The sequence below is a fragment of the Symphalangus syndactylus genome, chromosome 13, assembly GCF_028878055.3.
Source record: "Symphalangus syndactylus isolate Jambi chromosome 13, NHGRI_mSymSyn1-v2.1_pri, whole genome shotgun sequence".
NCBI lineage: Eukaryota > Metazoa > Chordata > Mammalia > Primates > Hylobatidae > Symphalangus > Symphalangus syndactylus.
Genome location: NC_072435.2, coordinates 33,135,681 through 33,159,703, shown reverse-complemented (window position 1 = coordinate 33,159,703; position 24,023 = coordinate 33,135,681). Strand labels below are relative to the sequence as shown.

Below are 24,023 nucleotides of genomic sequence, written 5' to 3'. Positions count from 1 at the left end.
TGAAGTGATGAGGAGTTAATTAGCTTGTTTTAATCATTCCACAATTTATACTGTATCATAACTTTACCCTGTACCCCATACACGTATACAACTATTATTTTTATTTTTGTTTATTTATTTTAGAGACAGGGTCTAGCTCTGTCACCCAGGCTGGAGTACAGTGGAGCCTTCATAGCTCACTGCAGCCTTGACCTCCTGGGCTCAAGTGATTCTCCCACCTTAGCCTCCTGAGTAGCTGGGACTACAGGTGTGAACCATTGTGCCTGGCTAATTGTTCTATTTTCTGTGGAAATGGGGTGTCACTATGTTGCCCAGGTTGGTCTCTAACTCCTGGGCTCCAGCAATCCTCCCTTCACGGCCTCCCATAGGGCTGGGATTACAGGCACGAGCCACTGTGCCTGACCTATAATACTGTTGTCAATTAAAAATAAAACAAATGATTTTTAGGAATATTATGGAAAATAATATTAATAGAAAATAGATAATAGGGCTGGGGGCCGTGGCTCATGCCTTTAATCTCAGCACTTTGGGAGGACGAGGTGGGCGGATCACTTGAGGTCAGGATTTTGAGACCAGCCTGGCCAACATGGTAAAACTCTGTCTCTACTGAAAATACAAAATTAGGCAGGCGTGGTGGTGAGCACCTGTAATCCCAGCTACTCGGGAGGCTGAGGCAGGAGAATGGCTTGAACCCGGGAGGCAGAGGTTGCAGTGAGATGAGATTGAGCCATTGCACTCCAGCCTGGGCAACAAGAGTGAAACTCCGTCTGAATAAAAAAAAAAAAAAGGAAAAGAAAAGAAACCATCAGGGTCTAATGCTCGGCTTCTGGCTTAGGAAGTCTGGCTCTTACCGATAATGATAACCTCTGCATATATCCTTATCCATAGCATTATGGTTATGAAATTCTGCAATTCTCAAAGTCGCTTGTGTATCTTAGTCTGTGCTTTGCTGCCTTGGCATCGTTTCTGAGTAGGATCCTGGCTGTGAGCTCCCTGCTAGGGGTGGACACTCCCAGATGTACAAAGCTCAGCCACCCTCCTCCCTCTCTTCCTTCCAGGAGCTGCATCTCTGCGTCTCCCGCAAGCACTTCGCTCTGGAACGGGGCTGCAGGCTGCGCGGGCTGTCGCCGGGGAACTACAGCGTGCGAGTCCGGGCCACCTCCCTCGCGGGCAACGGCTCCTGGACAGAACCCACCTATTTCTACGTGACAGACTATTGTAAGTCTCCATGGCAGCCTCAGCTGGCTGGGGCTGCGCTTAGCACTGAGCACAGTGGGACATTGCAGAGGATGACATGGAGAGACCACAGGTGCTGGCCCTGGCCTTGACTCTCAGGCCTACCAGCTGCTGCTGTGTGACTGGAGCTAGGTGCTTGCCCTCTCTGATACTGCACTTTTTTTTTTTTTTTTTTTTTTTTTGGAGATGGAGGCTTGCTCTGGAGTGCAGTGGCACAATCTCAGCTCACTGTAGCCTCCACCTCCGGGGTTCAAGTGATTCTCCCACCTCAGCCTCACAGTAGCTGGGACTACAGGTGCACACCACCACGCCCGGCTAATTTTTGTATTTTTAGTAGAGATGGCATTTCACCATGTTGGCCAGGCTGGTCTCATACTCCTGACCTCAAGTGATCCACCCGTCTCAGCCTCCCAAAGTGCTGAAATTACAGGCATGAGAGCCACCATGCCTGGCCTGATCCTGCACTTAAAAAAAAAAAAAGTTTCAGAGGTACTTGTGCAGTTCATTATATAAGTAAATTGTGGCCCGGCATGGTGGCTCACGCCTGTAATCCCAGCACTTTGGGAGGCCGAGGCAGGCGGATCACGAGGTCAAGAGATTGAGACTATCCTGGCCAACACGGTGAAACCCCGTCTCTACTAAAAATACAAAAATAAATTAGCCAGGCGTGGTGGTGGACACCTGTAGTCCCAGCTACTCAGGAGGCTGAAGCAGGAGAATGGCGTGAACCCAGGAAGCGGAGCTTGCAGTGAGCCGAGATCGTGCCACTGCACTCCAGCCTGGGCAACACAGTGAGACTCTGTCTCAAAAAATAAAATAAAATAAGTAAATTGTGTGTTGTTGGCCGTTTGCTGTACAGATTAATTTTGTCACCCGTGTAATCAGCATAGTACCTGATAGGTCGTTTTTTGATCCTTTACCTCTTCTCACCCACCACTCTCAAGTAGGCACCTGTGTTAGTCTGTACTCACACTGCAATAAAGAAATACCTGGCTGGGCGCAGTGGCTCACACCTGTAATCCCAGCACTTTGGGAGGCCGAGGTGGGTGGATCACTTGAGGTCAGGAGTTCGAGACCAGCCTGACCAACATGGTGAAACCCCATCTCTACCAAAAAATACAAAAATTAGCTGGGCATAGTGGTGTGTGCCCGCAGTCCCAGCCACTTGGGAGGCTGAGGTGGGAGAATTGCTTGAACCCGGGAGGCAGAGGTTGCAGTGAGCCAAGATTGTGCCACTGCACTCCAGCCTGGGTGACAGAGCAGGACCCTGTCTCAAAAAAAAAAGGAAAAAAAAAGAGAGACAGAGAGGAAAGAAAGAAAGAAAGAGAAAGAAAGGGAAGGGAAAAGAAAAGGAGAAAGAAAGAAAGAAAAAGGATGGAGGGAAGGAAGAAAGAAAGAAAGAGAGAAAGAAAGAAAAGAAAGAAAGAAATAGAAAAGAAAGAGGATGGGCATGGTGGCTCACGCCTGTAATCCCAGCACTTTGGGAGGCCATGGTGGGCAGATCATGAGGTCAGGAGTTTGAGACCAGCCTGGCTAATATGGTGGAATCCTGTTTCTATTAAAAGTAAAAAAAAATTAGCCAAGCGTGGTGGTGTGTGCCTGTAATCCCAGCTACTCGGGAGGCTGAGGCAGGAGAATCACTTGAACCCGGGAGGCGGAGGTTGCAGTGAGCCGAGATCGCGCCATTGCACTTCAGCCTGGGTGACAGAGTAAGACTGTCTCAAAAAAAAAAAAAAAAGAAAGAAAGAAATAGTAAAAGAGAGAGAGAGAAGGAAAAGGAAGGAAGGAAGGAAGGAAGGGAGGGAGGGAGGGAGGGAGGGAGGGAGGGAGGGAGGGAAAAGAGAAGAAGAGAAGAGAAGGGAAGAGAAGAGGCCTGAGACTGGGACTCAGTAATTTATAAAGAAAAGAGGTTTAATTGGCTCCCGGTTCTGCAGGCAGTACAGGAAGCATGATGCTGGCATCTGCTCAGCTTCTGAGGAGGCCTCAAGAACACACTTTTTAAACAACCAGATCCCATGAGAACTCACCCATTATACAGTACCCAGTAGGAATGTTGCTAACCCGTTAGAAACCGCCTCCATGATCCAATCACCTCCCACCCGGCCACTCCTCCAACACTGGGGATTACATTTCAACAGGAGCTTTGGATGGGGACACAGATCCAAACCGTATCAGTCCTGGTGTCTGCTGTTCCTTCTTTCTGTCCATGTGTGCTCAGTGTCTCACTCTCACTTATGGGTGAGAATATGAGGTAGTTGGTTTTCTGTTCTTGTGTTAATTCAATTAGGATAATCACCTCCAGCTGCATTCATGTTGCTGCAAAGAACATGATTTCATTCTTTTTCATGGCTGTATAGTATTCCATGGTGTGTATGTATCACATTTTCTTTATCTGGCAATCCTGCACTTCCTCATTCGTACATGGAGATAATAACAGAACCACTTCAGGAGGTGGAGGGACATTTTAATGACACAAATGTTAAGTGCCTGGCACCTGTTGCTAGTGTCTCCATCTTTGTTATTAGAGTTTTTCGGCTGGGTGAGGTGGCTCACACCTGTAATCCCAGCACTTTGGGAGGCTGAGACAAGAGGACTGCTTGAGGATAGGCATTAGAGATCAGCCTGAGCAATATAGCAAGACTCTGTCTCCACAAAAATACAAAAATTAGCCAGCTGTGGTGGTGCATGCCTGTAATCCCAGCTACTTGGGAGGCCGAGACAGGAGGATCACTTGGGCCCAGGAGTTTGAGGTTGCGGTGAACTGTGATCGTGCCACTATACTCCAGCCTGGGTGACAGAGCAAGACCCTGTCTCTAAAAAATAAAAATTAAAAGAATTTTACATCTATCAAAAGTCATGCTGGGATCAGGACTAGCTATGTAATTTGCAAGATCCAGTGAACAATGAAAATGCAGAACTCCTTGCTTTAAAATTATTAAGAATTTGGCCGGGCATGGTGGCTCACGCCTGTCATCCCAGTACTTTCGGAGGCTGAGGCGGGAGGATCACCTGAGGTCAGGAGTTTGAGGCCAGCCTGGCCAACAAGGTGAAACCCCGTCTCTACTAAAAAAACAAAAATTAGCCAGGCGTGATGGTGCATGCCTATAATCCCAGCTACCTGGGAGGCTGAGGCAGGAGAATCTCTTGAACCCGGAAGGAGGAGGTTCCAGTGAGCCGAGATCGTGCCGCTGAACTCTAGCCTGGGTGTCAGAGCAAGACTCCGTCACAAAAATAAGTAAATAAATAAAAATTAAAATAAAATGAATAAGCATTTCAGAGGGGAAACAGCAGAGCATTAAACTAACAGTAAAGCATCCTGCATCCACTGCCCGAGATGTGGGAGGGGTGGAAATGAGTAGCGATTTGGGGCGGGGTGGGGGGGGGTGTTGGGAAGAGTGTGCTTCCAGAATACTGACCTCTGAGTCCACTGCCTGGTCCCACTGAACCTACAGGGCTGTTTTGGGACTGCTGGAAAATCAGGGTGTGGAAGAGCAGCAGAGAGGTTCATGGACAAGGGAGGGAGGGAACAGGGTGGCCCGCCCATTCCAGGAGTGGATGTGATTTTTGGTGTGAACTTTGTTGGAAACACATTGATATGAAACATATATTTTCTTATTCTATTTCAGTAGATGTCCCGTCAAATATTGCAAAAATTATCATCGGCCCCCTCATCTTTGTCTTTCTCTTCAGTGTTGTGATTGGAAGTATTTATCTATTCCTGAGAAAGAGGTGAGTTCAGTGAGTTCAGCAGTGTGCTGGGAACAGTTGGTTCTCTGGGGGAAAACATGCCTTGATATAGGTATAGGTATATTTAAGTTTACAGATGTGCAATTTACAGATAATTGTCATAATATGATATACACGACTCTTTATTGTAAATTCCCTCTAGCCAGTTGATTCTCACAGAATGCTTCTGTTGATTTTTTTTTTTTTTTTGCCCAAACCTTTATATCCAAAGCCACCTATTATTGCAATTGATTAAACAGTATAGCTCCAAGGTGAATGTTGAGTAATTTTTCAAAATTTACATTAAAGAGTAGGACATGGCTGAGCACAGTAGCTCACACCTGTAATCCTAGCACTTTGGGAGGCCAAGGCGGGTGAATCACCTGAGGTCAGGAGTTTGAGACCAGCCTGGCCAACATGGTGAAACCTCGTCTCTACTAGAAATACTAAAAAATTAACCGGGCGTGGTGGTGGGTGCCTGTAATCCCAGCTACTCAGGAGGCTGAGGCAGGAGAATTACTGAACCCTGGAGGTGGAGGTTGCAGTGAGCCGAAATCGCACCATTGCACTCCAGCCTGGGCGACAGAGGGAGACTCCGTCTCAAAAAAAAAAAAGTAGGACAAAACTGAAATAAGACATATATGTTCATCAGTGATATGAGTGATGTCTTTGCTGAGTCAGATAGTAATTTATAAATACCAGAAGAACATTTTCTTAATGTTTTGTGCCACGTGCGATGTCACAGTTGCAGACATGACACTCTTTTAAGTTTAATCTACATGATTAAACATTTTTCTCAGCTGGGCACTGTGGCTCAAACCTGTAATCCTAGCACTTTGGGAGGCCAAGACGGGCGGATCATGAGGTCAGGAGTTCGAGACCAGCCTGACCAACATGGTGAAACCCCGTCTCCATTAAAAATACAAAAATTAGCAGGATGTGGAGGTGTGCGCCTGTAATCCCAGCTCCTCAGGAGGCTGAGGCAGGAGAATCGCTTGAACCCGGGAGTCGGAGGTTGCATTGAGCCGAGATTGCGCCATTGCACTCCAGCCTGGGCAAGACAGCGAGACTCTGTCTCAAAAACAAAACAAAACATTTTTCTCATCACCTTCTCAAACCTGGACAAACAACAGAACAACAAATCCAGTCCCAAGTTATAGCATTTGCCAGTTTCTGTAATGTAAATATTCCCAGCATGTCTAATTTCAAGCTGTAGACATAATATCACTGAATGCAGTGTTGGAAAGAGATACATAATAGCTCCCCATTGAATCCACCCTATGGATACAATATGGTGTATAAATGATATAACGTAAATAACCTCAACTGCGTTGATCATAGTAAAATGTCGTATGAGGGTTAGGAAGTGATGAGTTTTGAACATGTCTTTGCTTTTAGGATAATTTATTTAATTGTAAGCCTCTATAATTTACATTTTGTGTTCTATTTGGAAGGCATTGTACAATTTAATCTTTAATGATGCTTGTGTTTAACAACTGGCTCACTAGTTTCCTGAAAATTTAATAATTGTTTCTCATCAGTTGGGATGAGCTCGCTCTAGAACAGTACTGGGTGAGTGGTTTTTAAGTGTTACGTGGACGGCCATAAGTTATAATAAAAGCCAGCCAGAACCCTGCATGGTCGTGCACATCTGTAATCCCAGCCACTCGGGAGGATGAGGCAGGAGGATCACTTGCGACCAAGAGTTCAAGACCAGCCTGGGCAACAACATAGTGAGACCCTGTCTCTATGAAATTTTAAAAATTAGCCAGGTGTGGTGGTGAGCACCTGTATTCCCAGCTATTCAGAAAGCTGAGGTGGGAGGATCTCTGGAGCCCACAAGGTTGAGACTGCAGTGAGCTGTGATTATACCACTGCCCTCCAGCCACAACACAGCAAGACTGCAACTCTGAAATGTAAAACAAAACAAAACAAAAACAAAAACAAAAAAAACCACCCAGGGAGGGATGAGTGCTCCCATGTCGATGCCCTTAAGTACCTGTCTGATGGGCTTCCATTCAAAACATAAAGGTCCCCCATCCCTGCCCTAGACTGCATCTAGGATTACGGGGATTCTGCTGGTAAGGGCTGCCATTTGCCTTGGGGAGTCTTGTATGAAACACCTTTCTGCAGAGTCCCATGAGAATCTCAAGCTAACGTCCCTCGTTTTTCTCCTCCAGGCAGCCAGATGGGCCGCTGGGACCACTTTACGCTTCTTCAAATCCTGAGTATCTCAGTGCCAGTGATGGTGAGTACCATCCCTTCCCTGTGGGTGGCCAGAACCCTACTCATCAGCTTCCTTTGCCTTCACCATTGAGTGAGAGTGAAGGATGGGTTCCCCAGGGAGGCCAAGAAAAGCCCTCTTATTCATTTGAGCTTGCCAAACTGCCCTTGCTGCAGAAACCTCATTACTGTGTGCATCCGGACACATGGTATTTGGCACCTGCCTGAATGGGCTCATCTAGCTAGTCTGGGACCCTTGGACAGGGTCGACCACTTGGGCTGGGCTCAGCTGGGCAGTTCTTCTTCTGGTCTTGCCTGGCTTCACTCATGTAGCTACATTTTGCTGGTGTGTCAGCTAGCGCTCGGTAGTCTTAGATTATTTCACTCACATGTCTGGTGGTCGGCAGGCTGGGTGGTCCCAAGGTGGGGGCCCTAAGCTGGGGGAGGCTGAGCCTCACTCTGTCCATGTAGCCTCTTAGGCTCCAGCAGGCTGGCTCAGGCTTCATTGCATGGTCCTATGTTGGTTCCTAGTAGCAAGCTCCAGGGCAATAGTCCATTCCAAATCTCTGCTTGTGTCATTCTTGTTGATTCCCATTGACCAAAATAACTCACAAGGCCATGCCCAGGGCCAAGGGGTGGTGAGATAGACTCCACCTTTTCATGGGAAGAGCTCCAAGTATCCTGGCTTTTTTTTTCCCCCAAGCTATTACAACCTGTCTTTCCATCCCCTTGGCACTTTGCAGAAACAGTAGTCTCAGGTGTGAAGTAGCATCATTCCGTAGCAAGGGCCTGAAATCAGACAAGAAGGATGGGGATGCAGATTTGCCTCAGGACATATTGGCCAGGATCTTGGACCAGTTGTGGCTCCTTCCTTGAGTCTCTGCCATGCCCTCTCCATGGGTGCAGATGCCTGTCCTGTTCTCAGCCATATGCCCAGTGCCTGGCATGGGTCCTGGATCACAGAACTCATTTCATGAGTGTTTTTGAGGGGGTTTGGGTGAGGGCTTAGGTGGAAGGTGGCTGCAGATCCCTAAGGGATCCGCCAAGGATGCTGTGTAGATAAGTGAGAAGTAGTGTTTCCATGCTCTGTGTACGTGCCGGACGAGTGGGAGGTGCCTCGAGAGAAGATCACCCTCCTTCGAGAGCTGGGGCAGGGCTCCTTCGGCATGGTGTATGAGGGCAACGCCAGGGACATCATCAAGGGTGAGGCAGAGACCCGCGTGGCGGTGAAGACGGTCAACGAATCAGCCAGTCTCCGAGAGCGGATTGAGTTCCTCAATGAGGCCTCGGTCATGAAGGGCTTCACCTGCCATCACGTGGTGAGTCCAGCGGGGATGGGACATGGGCTGGCTTTCTTGCCCTTTCCCTCTCTCTGCCTCCTCCTCCTGCACAGAGCAACAGAGGACACAGGGTGTAACCTCCTACCCATCCCCCACTCCACTAAGCTTCCCATCCTAGAGGTGCAAGGAGGGATTGTTCCCTTCTCAAATCCCATCCTCTCCCACTTCGCCTGGAACCAGACTCTATCACTGTCTCATCACTTTCTGGAATGCTTCATTGCTTTCCAGAATCTTTCATCACTTTCTGGAATCTTCTACCACTTTCTGGAATATTCCATCATTTTCCAGAATCTTCCATTGCTTTTTAGACTCTTCCATTTCTTGCTTTTTCCTGGCTCCTTTGTAACCCAGGACCACATAGAGGTCCACCTGATACCACCTGCCCTCGTTCCTACTCTGCTTTGAAGGCAGCACAAACTCTTCCTGCCTTTCTGCTCCTTTGTTTCTCTTTGAGTCCCATGTGCTTTCATCCTTTCCACACATATTTATGGGGAATTTAAAGCCCTGCTATTGTCCCTGTGATACAGTGGATACCTGCCCCTGTAGAGCTTCCAAAACAGCAGGCGGAGGCAGACTCCAAAACCTTTATTTTTATTTCATATATATAATTTTTTTTTTTTTTTTTCCCTGAGATGGAGTCTCGCTTTGTTGTCCAGGCCGGAGTGCAGTGGCACAATCTCAGCTCACTGCAAGCTCCGCCTCCTGGGTTCACGCTATTCTCCTGCCTCAGCCTCCTGAGTAGCTGGGACTACAGGTGCCCGCCACCACGCCTGGCTAATTTTCTTGTATTTTCAGTAGAGACGGGGTTTCACTGTGTTAGCCAGGATGGTCTCGATCTCCCGACCTCGTGATCCGCCCGCTGCGGCCTCCCAAAGTGCTGGGATTACAGGCGTGAGCCACCGCGCCCAGCCTACTTTTATATATTTTTAAGACAGAGTCTCTGTCGCCCAGGGTGGAGTGCAGTGGCACAATCTTGGCTCACTGCAACCTCTGCCTCCCAGGTTCAAGCAATTCTCCTGCCGCGGCCTCCTGAGTAGCTGGGATAACAGGAGCCCACCACCACACCCAGCTAATTTTTGTATTTTTAGTAGAGATGGGGGTTTTGCCATGTTGGCCAGGCTGGTCTCGAACTGCTGACTTCAGGTGATCCACCGGCCTCAGCCTCCCAAAGTGCTGGGATTACAGGCATAAGCCACCGCCCCCGGCTTCCTCCAAACCCTTTATACATTAGGAGAAAATGCTATGGAAACGTGAAGAAAGGGAGGAAAGGAGGGTTGGACAGGGGTCTATTTGAGCAAAGACTTAAAGGACATGAGGAGCTGGGCCCTGTGGATGTGGCAGGGAACAGAGAGCCAGGCAGAGGGAATGGTTAAAATACAAAGGCCTGGCTGGGTGCGGTGGCTGTAATCCCAGCACTTTGGGAGGCTGAGGCAGGCGGATCACCAGAGGTCGGGAGTTCAAGACCAGTCTGACCAACATGGAGAAATCCTGTCTCTACTAAAAATACAAAAATTAGCCGGGTGTGGTGGCGGGCGCCTGTAACCCTAGCTACTCGGGAGACTGAGGCAGGAGAATTGCTTGAACCCAGGAGGCGAAGGTTGCAGTGAGCCGAGATCGTGCCACTGCACTCCAGCCTGGGTGACAGAGCGAGACTCCATCTCAAAAAAAAAAAACATACAAAGGCCTGTCTGCTGTCCAGGCAGGTCTGTCTGCTCTCCTAGACCAGGGCTGAGCATGCTGCATCCAGGCCACAGGGTGCTGTGTGTGACATAGACACCAGGCAGGGAGAACCTTGGTGAGTCGAATCGCGGACCCTCCTCCAAGAACCCTGGTTGCTTGCTCCGCAGGTGCGCCTCCTGGGAGTGGTGTCCAAGGGCCAGCCCACGCTGGTGGTGATGGAGCTGATGGCTCACGGAGACCTGAAGAGCTACCTCCGTTCTCTGCGGCCAGAGGCTGAGGTGAGCTGCTTCGGGGGACCCAGCGGGGTACTCAGTGGGGCACCCGCTCCTGGCCTCCTCAGATCCCAGTGCTGCTGAAACCCCAACCCCGTGTTTCTGTTTTAGAATAATCCTGGCCGCCCTCCCCCTACCCTGCAAGAGATGATTCAGATGGCGGCAGAGATTGCTGACGGGATGGCCTACCTGAACGCCAAGAAGTTTGTGCATCGGGACCTGGCAGCGAGAAACTGCATGGTCGCCCATGATTTTACTGTCAAAATTGGAGGTTCGTCTGGCTTTCTGCTTTGAAAACATAACGACCCAGGCCAGGTTTGATTTCAGAAGGAAGTTGTCTATAATGGGCCGTTCAGTCTTTTCTGATAATATAAAGGGGCAAGATACTTCTTTTTGTTTTTGTTTTTTTGTGGGGTTTTGTTTTGTTTTGTTTTTTTGTTTTTGAGACAGAGTCTTACTCTGTCTGTCGCCCAGGCTGGAGTGCAGTGGCGTGATCTCGGCTCACTGCAACCTCCACCTCCCAGGTCCAAGTGATTCACCTGCCTCAGCCTTCCGAGTAGCTGGGACTGCACGTGTGCGCCACCACGCCCAGCTAATTTTTGTATTTTTAGTGGAGACGGGGTTTCACCATGTTGGCCAGGATAGTCTTGATCTCCTGACCTCATGATTCTCCTGCCTCGGCCTCCCAAAGTGCTGGGATTACAGGCGTGAGCCACTGCACCAGCTTTTTTTGTTTGTTTTTTCTGACATGGAGTCTTGCTCTGTCGCCCAGGCTGGAGTGCAGTGACAGGATCTCAGCTCACTGAAACCTCCACCTCTCAGGTTCAAGCAATTCTCCTGCCTCAGCCTCCCAAGTAGCTAGGATTACAGGCGTGCGCCACCACACGCAGCTAATTTTTGTACTTTTAGTAGAGACAGAGTTTCACCGTGTTGGCCAGGATGGTCTCAAACTCCTGACCTCAAATGATCCACCTGTGTTGGTCGAAAGCCCTGAGATTACAGGCATGAGCCACTGTGCCTGGCTGGGCAAGATTTTGGATGGGGACCCCCCCCACCAGGTGTCATTTAATTGCATGTATTGATAAACTCACTTACCCATTCACTTCTTTAAAAGATATGTTTGTAGGACCGGGGGTCCCGCCTGTAATCTCAGTGCTTTGGAAGGACAATATGTAAGGACTGCTTAAGTCCAGGAGTTTGAGACCAGCCTGGACAACATAGTGAGACTCCATCTCTATGAAAAAAGTTTTTAAAAAGTTGGGTGTGGTGGTGCACACCTGTGGTCCCAGCTACTCAGGAGGCTGGGGCAGGAAGATTGCTTGAGCCTAGGAGGTGAAGGCTGCAGTGAGCTGTGACTGCATTGCTACACTCCAGCCTGGGCGACAGTGAGATGCTATTTCAAAAAACAAAAAAGAAATATCGAGGGGACCAGAGCAGTGTGAGATGTGAGGTTGAGGAGAGAGGCAGAAACCAGACCCAGAAGGACCTTGCATGTCACGGCAAGTCATCTCGACATTATCTTACATGAGCAAGGGGCAGCAGGAAGTGATATGATTCTATTTATGACTCATAAAGACATCTCCTGGCCAGGCGCGGTGATTCACGCCTGTAATCCCAGCACTTTGGGAGGCCGAGGTGGGCAGATTACCTGAGATCAGGAGTTCGAGACCAGCCTGGTCAACACAGTGAAACCCCATCTCTACTCAAAATACAAAACATTAGCTAGACATGGTGGCAGACAGCTGTAATCTCAGCTACTCAGGAGGCTGAGGCAGGAGAACTGTTTGAATCAGGGAGGTAGAGGTTGCAGTGAGCCAAGATTGCACCACTGCACTCCAGCCTGGAGGACAGAGTGAGACTCCATATCAAAAAAAAAAAAAAAAAAGAAAAGAAAAATGTAGCTTCTTTGTGATTTGGTACCTTCTTTTCCTTCCCTTTAAACAATAGCCCATCTTCCCCCTTCACTTCCCCATGAGTACCCTCAGAATCCATTCTTACTGGATTTGGCCACCACCCAGGTGAGCGCAGACATGGGCCAGGTGAACCCCTCTTAGGGCTCTGCGAGAGGTGGGGCAGTCAAGATGGCAGATGCTAGGACCAAGGCTGAAGGTTAAGAGCGTGTGAACCTTTTGTGTTGTCAGACTTTGGAATGACCAGAGACATCTATGAAACGGATTACTACCGGAAAGGGGGCAAGGGTCTACTCCCTGTACGGTGGATGGCACCGGAGTCCCTGAAGGATGGGGTCTTTACCACTTCTTCTGACATGTGGTGAGTTGTGTGTGGATGGGTGGATGGACGCTGGGCTTGAATTCCAGGTGCTAGTGACAGCCAAGAGCGGGGGAAGGAAGCCTGCCATCCTCCTGGACGCCCCATCAAGGAAAGGAAGGCAGCGTCCTGTCTGAGGATCTGCCCACGGCTACTCTTATGTCCTGACTAATCCTGTAGGCATTGTGAACCCCGAAAATTTGAGACAGGTCTCAGTTAATTTAGGAAGTTTATTTTGCCAAAGTTGAGGACGCATGCCCGTGGCACAGGCTCAGGTGGTCCTGAGGACAGGTGCACAAGGTGGTCAGAGCACAGTTTGGTTTTATACATTTTAGGGAGACATGAGACATCAGTCAACATATATAAGATGAACATTGGTTCAGTCTGGAAAGACGGGACAACTCGAAGCGGGGAGGGAGCTTCCAGGTTGCAGGTAGATAAGAGACAAATGGTTGCATTCTTTTGAGTTTCTGATGAGCCTCTGCAAAGGAGCCAATCAGATATGCAGGTATCTCAGTGAGCAGAGTGGGGACTCTGAATAGAATGGGAGGCAGGTTTGTCCAAGCAGTTCCCAGCTGGACTTTTTCCTTGAGTTTAGTGATTTGGGAGCCCCAAATTGATTTTCCTTTCACGGCATTTATGAACTGCAGCATGAATTGTTTTATTAAGTGGCCAACCATGTTCTAGAAACCAAGAGATGTGTTTGTGTGTGTGTGTGTGTGTGTGTGTGTATGCGTGTTTGCGTGTGTGTGTTTGAGTGTGTTTGTGTGTTTGCATGTGTGTGCGTATGGGTGTGTTTGGGTGTGTTTGGGTGTGTATGTGTGTGTATATGTGTTTGCATGTGTGTGTGTTTGCATGTATGTGTTTGCATGTGTGTTTGTGTGTGTGTGTTTGCGTGTGTGTGTGTGTGTAAATGGCTTCTTTGTTACTACTCTCAACTGTCATTGGCAGGTCCTTTGGCGTGGTCCTTTGGGAAATCACCAGCTTGGCCGAACAGCCTTACCAAGGCCTGTCTAATGAACAGGTGTTGAAATTTGTCATGGATGGAGGGTATCTGGATCAACCTGACAACTGTCCAGAGAGAGTGTAAGTGTAGAAAGGGTTTAAGGTGTGTGAGGTGTTCGTTGAAAGGGTATTGCCCTTTACACGTGTGCTTGGTTTTGCCTTTCCTATGTCTACACGCTCACCTTGTTTGCATGCTGTATGTTACAGGTGTGTTTGTGTTTGCATAGCTTGTCTTTACATGCGTGCTTGCATTTGCATATTGCATTGTGGTATACACACTTGAGTTTCCATATGTACTACATGTGTGCCTACATTTGCATATTATATATTTGCATAGGTATTTATGTTTGTATATTATATGTTTACATGTGCATCAGCATATGGCACATGTACACCTCATTTACATATTATAAGCACACATATTTACATATGTGCTTATGTTTGCATATTATGTCTTTACCTGTATGCTTGTGTTGCAAATCATATGATTTTCTTGCATATTGTATCTTTGGAAGGTTGCACAAACCTGTAGCAGTAGTTATCTTGGGAGAAGGGAACTGGAGACCTGGGGTTGAGGGAGAGAGACCTATGTTTGCCTGTTAATTTTTTTTTTTTTTTTTTTTTTTTTTAGACAGAGTCTTGCTCTATCACCCAGGCTGGAGTGCAGTGGTGCGATCTCGGCTCACTTCAAGCTCCGCCTCCTGGGTTCACGCCATTCTCCTGCCTCAGCCTCCCGAGTAGCTGGGTCTACAGGTGCCCGCCACCACGCCCAGCTAATTTTTTTTTTTTTTTTGTATTTTTAGTATAAACGGGGTTTCACCATGGTCTTGATCTCCTGACCTCGTGATCCACCTGCCTCGGCCTCCCAAAGTGCTGGGATTACGGCCTCCTGTTAATTCTTTATACACTTAAAATTTTGTTGGATGGCTGGGCATGGGTGGCTCATGCCTGTAATCCCAGCAATTTGGGAGACTGAGGTGAACGATCACCTGAGGTCAGGAGTTCAAGACCAGCCTGGCCAACATGGTGAAACCCCATCTCTATTAAAAATATAAAAATTACCCGGGCGTGGTGGTGGGCGCCTGTAATCCCAGCTACTCAGGAGGCTGAGGCAGGAGAATTGCTTGAATCTGGGAGGCAGAGGTTGCAGTGAGCAGAGACTGCACCATTGCACTGCAGCCTGGGTGACAGAGTGAGATTCTGTCTCAAAAACAAACACAGACACACAAAAATTTTGTCAGGCATACATATTATGCATTCCCCCCTCCAAATATATATATATATACACACACATATATATATACACATATACATATATATATACACATATGTATATATGTGTGTGTGTGTGTGTGTATATATTTAGATGAAGTCTCGCTCTGTCACCCAGGCTGGTAGAGTGCAGTGGTGCAATCACAGCTCACTGCAACCTTGAACTCCTGGACTCAGCCTCCTGGCTCAGCCTCCCAAAGTGCTGGGATTACTCTTGAGCCAGTTTTGAAATGAGGCAGCCCTTTTCAAAACCATCTTTCAGGCTGGACAGGATGGCTCATGCCTGTAATCACAGTACTTTGGGAGGCTGAGGCAGGAGGATTGCTTGAGCCCAGGAGTTTGAGGCTGCAATGAGCTATGATTGCGCCACTGCACTCCATCCTGGGTGACAAAGTGAGAAACACTGTCTCAAGAAGGAAAAAGCAGCCAGACATGGTGGCTCACACCTGTAATCCCAGCACCTTGGGAGGCCAAGGTGGGTGGATCATTTGAGCCTAGGAGTTTGAGGCCAGCCTGGGCAACATAGCAAAACCCTGTCTCTGCAAAAAATACAAAAATTAGCTAGGCATGGTGGTGCACACCTGTGGTCCCAGCTACTTGGGAGGCCAAGATGAGAGGATTGCTTGAGCCTAGGAGGCAGAGGCTGCAGTGAGCTATGATCACGCCACTGCACTCCAGCCTGGGTGACAGAATGAGACCCTGTGTCCAAAATAAGAAGAAGAAAAGCAAAAAGAAAACACCATCTCTCAGCACCTCTAGCATTGCTATTTCTGCCTTGACAATTGTCCACACACACAGCCAGCATCTGATGTGAGCACGTGTGGTCCGTGGGTGTTGGCTGCAGGGACGAGGGTGGGGGTTGGGAGGATGCTTGGCTGGGCCCCCAGACTCACCCAGGACGCATCCTTCTGCCCCGCAGCACTGACCTCATGCGCATGTGCTGGCAATTCAACCCCAAGATGAGGCCAACCTTCCTGGAGATTGTCAACCTGCTCAAGGACGACCTGCACCCCAGCTTTCCAGAGGTGTCGTTCTTCCACAGCGAGGAGAACAAGGCTCCCGAGAGTGAGGAGCTGGAGATGGAGTTTGAGGACATGGAGAATGTGCCCCTGGACCGTTCCTCGCACTGTCAGAGGGAGGAGGCGGGGGGCCGGGATGGAGGGTCCTCGCTAGGTTTCAAGCGGAGCTACGAGGAACACATCCCTTACACACACATGAACGGAGGCAAGAAAAACGGGCGGATTCTGACCTTGCCTCGGTCCAATCCTTCCTAACAGTGCCTGCCGCGGTGGGGGCGGGCAGGGTTCCCATTTTCGCTTTCCTCTGGTTTGAAAGTCTCTGGAAAACTCAGGATTCTCACGACTGTACCATGTCCAATGGAGTTCAGAGATCGTTCCTATACATTTCTGTTCATCTTAAGATGGACTCGTTTGGTTACCAATTTAACTAGTCCTGCAGAGGATTTAACTGTGAACCTGGAGGGCAAGGGGTTTCCACAGTTGCTGCCCCTTTGGGGCAACAACGGTTTCAAACCAGGATTTTGTGTTTTTTCGTTCCCCCCACCCGCCTCCAGCAGATGGAAAGAAAGCACCTGTTTTACAAATTCTGTTTTTTTTTTTTTTTTGCTGGTGTCTGAGCTGCAGTATAAAAGACAAAACTTCCTGTTTGTGGAACAAAAGTTTGAAAGAAAAAACAAAACAAAAACACCCAGCCCTGTTCCAGGAGAATTTCAAGTTTTACAGGTTGGGCTTCAAGATGTTTTTTCATTTGTTTGTTTTTTTGTTTTTTTTTTCTCATCCAGGCTGAAGGATTTTTTTTTTTTCTTTACAAAACGAGTTCCTCAAATTGACCAATAGCTGCTGCTTTCATACTTTGGATAAGGGTCTGTGGTCCCGGCGTGTGCTCACGTGTGTATGCGCGTGTGTGTGTCCATTAGACATGGCTGATGTGTGTGCAAAGTATCCATGCGGAGTTGATGCTTTGGGAATTGGCTCATGAAGGTTCTTCTCAAAGGTGCGAGCTCATGTCCCCCTCTCTCCTTCCTTCTTATTGACTGGGAGACTGTGCTCTCGACAGATTCTTCTTGTGTCAGAAGTCTAGCCTCAGGTTTCTACCCTCCCTTCACATTGGTGAAAAGATGCTTTTTGGGAGCCAAGGGAGGAGCATTTCATTTGGAGTGATTATGAATCTTTTCAAGACCAAACCAAGCTAGGACATTAAAAAAAAAAAAAAAAAAAAGAAAAAACAAAATGGAAAAAGGAAAAAAAAAAAAAAGAACTGAGAAGAGTTTTGAGAATATATTTGTAACATATTTAATTTTTAAAGTCTCTGGTATTAGCCTCATAAGTTATTGACTATTCCCTGGGGTTGGCGGGGAGTGGGGACGTGAGTTGGTCTGCCTGTTGTGGGGCCGGGAAGGGGAGGGAGTCAGGCACAAGTGGCCTCTTTGTTTGGTCTTAAAGGCATCCGTTTCTGGGAATGAAGCCACGTTCGCTGCTAACACTTTTGGACGTTGTGAGGCCACGTGGAGTGTGTGGGAGACTAGGTTTTATGGATGGTCTGGTTCAGGTACCAGGTCTGCTGGAAGGTTCCTGTTCGGATAAGCTGGTAGCTACCTAGCTCTGAGCCTGCCTTCAAGAACACCTGTGTTCAGCCTCTGCTTCTCTGTGTGTACCTCTTGTGGCGTTTCCTCTCCTGGGTGTGAACATCCTACCGTTATTGTGCAAACACAAGAACATCAGATCCCAAAGCATAACAACCTGGATGGACTTTGGGAACATCTAAGCAATAGAGAGGTACACTGAGAGTGCATCTTGGTCCCCTCCACCCTGAGAGCATCTGACGGTCCTCAGTACTGAACTCCCGGAAGCTGCTGTGAGCCCGGTGACCTCATCTGGGCCAGGTGTGGTGCCCGAGCAGAATGCTCAGGCGCTTACAATGTTGCAATCCCTAAGAGAGGAGAGTCTGGAGGAGAAACCGTGAAAAAGACCTTTCACGCCACCAAAAACTTCCGAACGGGCGTGAATCCACCGTTTCTTCTCTTTGCAAAAAGAACCACCACAGCTGCTCAAAGAACATAGTGAACTCATCACTTTGGTTCATCAAGAAATCATCGCCCATGATTCCTGAGTGCATTTTCTTACAACTTTTTGACTGCTTCCTTTTCTTCTTCTCTTAAGAGTTGTGGGCTTAAGAATGGGATAGAGTCATAATGGCAACCTCCAAGCCCTCTCAATTCTTGATTAAGAACACAGGTAGACATGAATCCCAATGGTCTATTGCTATCTTATTTATATGATTTGGGAAAATACAGCATGTGAAAATATTGCTGAGGAGCCTCAGTGATTGGGTACAAGAAGCAAGAGTACGGAAATTATTTTTGCCAAATTTATTTTGTAAATATGAGGGTCTGTACCTAAATTAAAAAAAAACACGTAGATCTAGGTATTTTGTTCTCTTCTTAGTCAATTTGTAGTGGTTGTATACTACACTAGCTGCAATTTTCACATTTTTCTAATTCAGAAAGGTTTTTCTTATATTAGGGGAAAAAGTATTTATTTTAATATATAAAATCACTCTGAAAATCACTCTCATAAAAAATGGGGCGCATGTAAATTTTTATCAAAGAAAAATAAACAGGTGAATGGGGGATAGTGATTTTCTTTTTTCAGCACAGTCTACCTCAGCGTATTGTTAAGATGTGATTCAATCATGGACATCTTTGAGATTTCAGAATTCTACCTGGAACCGGTCTGAATCAGGGAACGTGTGTATCGGCTGATTCGAATGCCAGGGACCAGTAAGAATTTTGAGGGAGGGAGTTGGGATGGAGAAGGTATGGCCTCTATGTGAGCATAGATCCTTTTCTTCCTGGCTGGTAATATTCTTCTCTGAATTTAATCTTCCTTTAAAAAAAAAAAAATCTCCATCTATTGTCACTGTGTTCCCCAAACATAAACTAAGTTCCAGGCTGTCATGATGTATCTGATATATGGGGTACCCCCGAAAGGTGTACCTTCCTTTGGTGAGAGATGGCTGCTGGGGCAAAGACGGGCTTTGATTCAGAACAAGCATTCCCACCTGTTCCATGGAATCCCCCTGAAGTGAGCACAAAGGTGCCCTGGGCTCCCTGATGGTTTATTCCCACTCCTTTCAGGCTGGTGATGCACCTTACACACAAACACCTAATGCAATGTCTTTTTAAATTCTCCAAGTGGGATGGGAGCATGTGGGGGAAATTCCAGTCCAAAACCCATTAATGTGCTGAACACTTTTTTTTTTTTTCAACAACCCCTTGGACCTCTGTGTTGGGGTTTGATTGACCTCAAGCTGATATTGTTGGACCTTGTGCAGCTTTGATAACCCATGTCAGAGTCTAGACAGGGCCAGTGGGGCCCAAATCTTGCTGCTCTTGTACTTTTAGGCACTGCCCTTGCAGACTCGCCTTTCTCCACCTGCCCTGGAGAAAGGTAGGGTGCCGGGCCTGCCCCTTGCAAATGGGGTTCACCAATTTCATTTATTTGACTCTACTGCTGCAGTGAAAAGAGCAAACAGCTACTGGGTTGCAAGCCTCCTTTGACATTAGGAAATGTTGACTTTTTAACAATAAAACTTTGGTCCTAGAAAGACACAGTTGTCCTGGGAGTTTGTAGTGTTAAGTTGCAACAACAAAAACAAGCAACAAAACCAGCTTAGGGTAACACTTTTTGTTGCTTGTTTTTAAAGATGTCTCACTAGGATTAAAACCCTTTTCATTAATGTAGTGAAAGCCACACAGGAGTTTCTTCTTCCAAGAGGAGAATACTAAGCATGTCACTTTCGCTCTGCATCAGTGATGTCAAATACGCATCAGAAAATGTTCAGGTTTTGGGAGCTGTCCTAGGTGCTGTTGCATCATTGGAAGTAGTGAGAAGGAGAAGCACTGCTGCTTGTCTGGATGTAGGCTGAGGACGATTGAGAGAAGCTGTGGGAACTGACACAAGGGTCTGCACAGGTCATCCTGCGACCCTGGGGACTATGTTGCCAACTGACGGACAGATCTTTCACTGTATCCTACCAGGGCAGGTAGTCCACCAAGAAATGTGCTTATTGGATTGGGAGGTGTTTATTTGTAGTCCGCTGCAACACGTGTGAAAAAGCAGGAGCGTCATCAGCATATGACTTGCACTGATCATCTGGTAGATGGATGTGCTTTAGTCCCAGTGGTAATCATTTCTCTCCTTCACAGTGGGTGGAAGTTGAGGGTTAAATGTCCTTTGAATGCCACCTGGTGAGTCCTTGACACCTTAGGCTCTTCAGAAATGACGGTTTTGTTGAGGATGGGGAACAGGGAATGCCGATTTTATATACATGGTACACGTAGAGGGGTGTCACTTCAGAAAATCTTCCAGCATGTTCTTCAGAATATTAATTTATATGAGAGGTGAGGTTGGGAATGAAAAGAACAGTTCAGCACTTTTTTTTTTTTTTTCCTAGAACATACAAGAGAACATGGTGGACTTCCAGGGGGCTGCAATGGAAGATGAATATTTCCTTAAGGGTCCCGAGAAATGGGGGTGAGGGGAGGGGACACAACAGCTTTTTGAGCTTACTGTTACCTTCTAATACCAGTCAAGGTCCAGAACCAGCCACCAGCCAAATTTCTATCTGGGTGTGGGCCACTGAAAATCCTTGTTAAAAACCAGATCATAAATCTGGGGCTCTTGGTCCCATTGGAGAAGGAAGGAAGAGCCTCAAAATCAGTGTGCCTCCACGCACATATTCAGGAACGGCTTGTTTAGTCTTCACACTTTGCCTGAAAGTTGCTGCTCCTCGTCCCTTTGTGTGCCTGGGTGGCCTCGGCCCTGCGTGTTGGTAACGCAGGATCAAATGTGCCGCAGCTTTTGCAGAAAACAACTCAGAAACACGAAACCCACCAACAGCTCAATTCTTATTTTTTCAATGTTTTCCTACAAGAGCCAAGGCCAAGTAGCACCATGTACAGAAGACGCCTTTTATTTGGAATATTGAAATCGTTCTGCATGTAAAATATGGGATAATGACCTGTTTATATTAAAATTCTGATTAAATTATCTGAGAATATGCTTGTTTTTGTGTGGTGTCCTGGTAAGGACCTGTCGTGTGGTCGGGGCATGTGGCTGTGAGTTGGGCTGTGTTAAGGAAAACCTCTTGGAATATGTAGGTACCTTTTTTTTAGAGGAGAAAAACACCTAGATTCTTCCACACATGAAAAGGGAGGTTAAATAATTGCTACCACCAGAGTTGTTGACTCGCAGGGACATACTTGTATGGCCAAACTGGTGTTTTAAATATTGCACTATTTCCATACCATTTGGTAAGTAAGCGCTTCCCCAGGGGCTCCCAGACCTCCCCATGGTCCAACCACTAAAGGGTTCACTCCGAGAATACCAATGAACCTTCAAGATCTTGCTCTATTCTGACATGCAGGAAACTCATATGCTAAATATTTTCAATGTCATCCTGGGAATGGAGACCTGTTCCCAGTTTGGGAGGGCAGGTGAGTGACCATGGGTTAGACCATGGGATTGAAAGCCTTTTGAATAGTCTTTCTTGAGCGGCTTAAAACAGCAACGACTTATTTATTTTCTTTTTTTTGTTTGTTTGTTTTTGTTCGTTTGTTTTTTGAGATGGAGTCTCACTCTGTCGCCCAGGCTGGAGGACAGTGGTGCAATCTCAGCTACTGCAACTCTGTCTCCCGGGTTCAAGCAGTTCTCCTGCCTCAGCCTCCCGAGTAGCTGGGATTACAGGCGTGCACCACCATGCCCAGCTAATTTTGTATTTTTAGTTTCACCATGTTGGCCAGACTGGTCTCAAACTCCCGACCTCAGGTCATCCTCCCACCTCGGCCTCCCAAAGTGCTGGGATTACAGGTGTGAGCCACCACACCCAGCCTTATTATTATCATTATTATGATTATTTTTGTATTTTTAGTAGAGATGGGTTTTCACCATGTTGCCCAGGCTGGTCTCAAACTCCTGATCTCAAACGATCTGCCTGCCTTGGCCTCCCAAAGTGCTGGGATTACAGGCGTGAGCCACGGTGCCTGGCATATTTCTGACAGTTCTATGTGTTGGTTGGGTGGTTCTTCCGGGAACAGCCTCACTCCTGTGCTGAGGCCTCTGCTGGGAGAGCCAGGATTGCTTGTCTTCCAGGAGGTTCACTCAGGCTTGTTCATATGGTGGTGGTTGCAGGGATACCCAGTTGGAAGAAACAAAAAGCCCCCAAATGCAAACGTTTTCCAAACTTCTGCTTGTGTGATATTTGTTACTGTCCCGTTGCCCAAAGTAAGTCCCATGGCCAAACCCAGAGTCAGCTTTGGAGAGGACTGTCCGAGGATGCAGATAAAATGTGACGTGAACCAACTAGAGTCCAATCCTGCAATAATCTTCCACTCCTTTACCCTCCTATCATTATTATTATTTTTTCAAATAATATAAAAATGGGCCGGGCGCAGTGGCTCACGCCTGTAATCCCAGTACTTTAGGAGGCCGAGGCGGGCCGATCACAAGGTCAGGAGATCAAGACCTTGGCCAGGAGATCACCTGGCCAACATGGTGAAACCCCATCTCTACTAAAAACACAAAAATTAGCTGGGCGTGGTGGCGGGCACCTGTAGTCCCAGCTACTCAGGAGGCTGAGGCAGGAGAATCACTTGAACCCAGGAGGCGGAGGTTGCAGTGATCTGAGATCACGCCACTGTACTCCAGCCTGGCAACAGAGCGAGACTCTGTCTCAAAAATAAAAAAAAATAAATACTACTACTACTACTAATAATAATATAAAGGTAAAGTTCTCACTTTAGCCTCCTATTATTATTATTATTATTCCTTGTTTTTGAGATGGGAGAAAGAGCAGTATGGATGATGACAGGGATAATCCAGTCATCAGAGGGAAAAGAGATGAAGGCAGGGGATAACTAGATCTATGTCCTGAAGCCAAAAAGTGACGATGAGATCTACGGCACAGGTGGAGGGGTTGACCTTAGCAAAAGTGCAAAGTATGTGGGCTGTGGAATCTCCCTCCCTCCCAAAGGCAATGGAACTCAATCCCCCACCCCTCCAGGTAGTCTCTGGATTTCTCCAGACCACCTACCTCCAGCTGGCAGTGTTCTGAGCTGGGCCATCGAAAGTTGAGGTTATTGAATGTGTGTGTTTCCCCATTATCGTGGGAGCTTCCCAGAGGCTGCATGAAAGTTGCCTCTGAATTCTTCACATTCCTCCAAACTCTGGCCCAGAGTTCCGCAGTATGGGGTTGTTGAATTAGCCTGAAGAGACACAAGGCAACTAACTGCTAAATGGCTGGTTTTACAAAGGGTGGTGGTCCTAACCCGGGGCTCTGGAATCCCGACGTTCGTTCGAGCTCTCTCTCCGCCTCCTTTCTGCTCCCAGTTCTCTGACATCCAGCTAGCAGGCTGATCATGGCCCACAGAGGCCCTGCCCTCCTATTATTGACGATAGACCTTACCTTATATGACCATGGCGAAGATTAAATGAGGTAACATTGATCTTTCATGCTCCCTCCAAGACGGACGTTCCCATATCCCCAAGTCCCTCCAATCCCTGTTCTCCAAGAAATTGATGCTACTGCTTATTGGCTGTGGTGGCAGCCTAAATTCTGCTTCTTTGGGTTTGTGAAATTCAATATAAGTCTCTTGGAAAATGGAAAATGTTTTTCTTCCAAGGAAAGCTCATCAAGGAATGCATCAGTCTGAGGGAGGGTGGACGGCCGTGTGGTCTCTGTGCAGAGAAGCCACTTGGATTCCTTGAAACCCCTGGCCAAGTGATCACAGCACCTTTTAGCAGAGTTGCTGGGGCCCTGGCCTGGAGTGGGGGTGTCTGCACTGGGTTCCTGGAGCTTCCTCCTGGACATTAGGTGCTTATCGGAATCCCACTTATTAAAAACAAAGGTGTGTCTGTCTAAGCCACACCCAGGCCTCCTCGGTGAGCATCTATGGGGCAGGGCCTGGGAACTTGCATTTTAA

General features: G+C 47.5%; 1 protein-coding gene across 3 annotated transcripts in view; it reads left to right on the top strand.

The window, feature by feature from the left end:
- INSR (insulin receptor) overlaps nt 1–21,093 on the top strand; it is a 175,271-nt gene extending 154,178 nt beyond the window's left edge. For 2 of the 3 annotated variants that reach the window (XM_055240188.2, XM_055240187.2), the window contains 9 exons: nt 1,059–1,218; nt 4,863–4,965; nt 7,143–7,210; nt 8,260–8,504; nt 10,373–10,483; nt 10,589–10,748; nt 12,619–12,748; nt 13,697–13,831; nt 15,942–21,093. In XM_055240188.2, coding sequence (XP_055096163.1) covers nt 1,059–1,218; nt 4,863–4,965; nt 7,143–7,210; nt 8,260–8,504; nt 10,373–10,483; nt 10,589–10,748; nt 12,619–12,748; nt 13,697–13,831; nt 15,942–16,296 — 1,467 coding nt within the window. In that variant the 3' untranslated portion in view covers nt 16,297–21,093. The remainder of the gene's footprint in view (nt 1–1,058; nt 1,219–4,862; nt 4,966–7,142; nt 7,211–8,259; nt 8,505–10,372; nt 10,484–10,588; nt 10,749–12,618; nt 12,749–13,696; nt 13,832–15,941) is intronic. The other variant, XM_055240186.2, reaches the window with a different exon arrangement.
- The last annotated feature ends 2,930 nt before the right edge of the window (nt 21,094–24,023 follow it).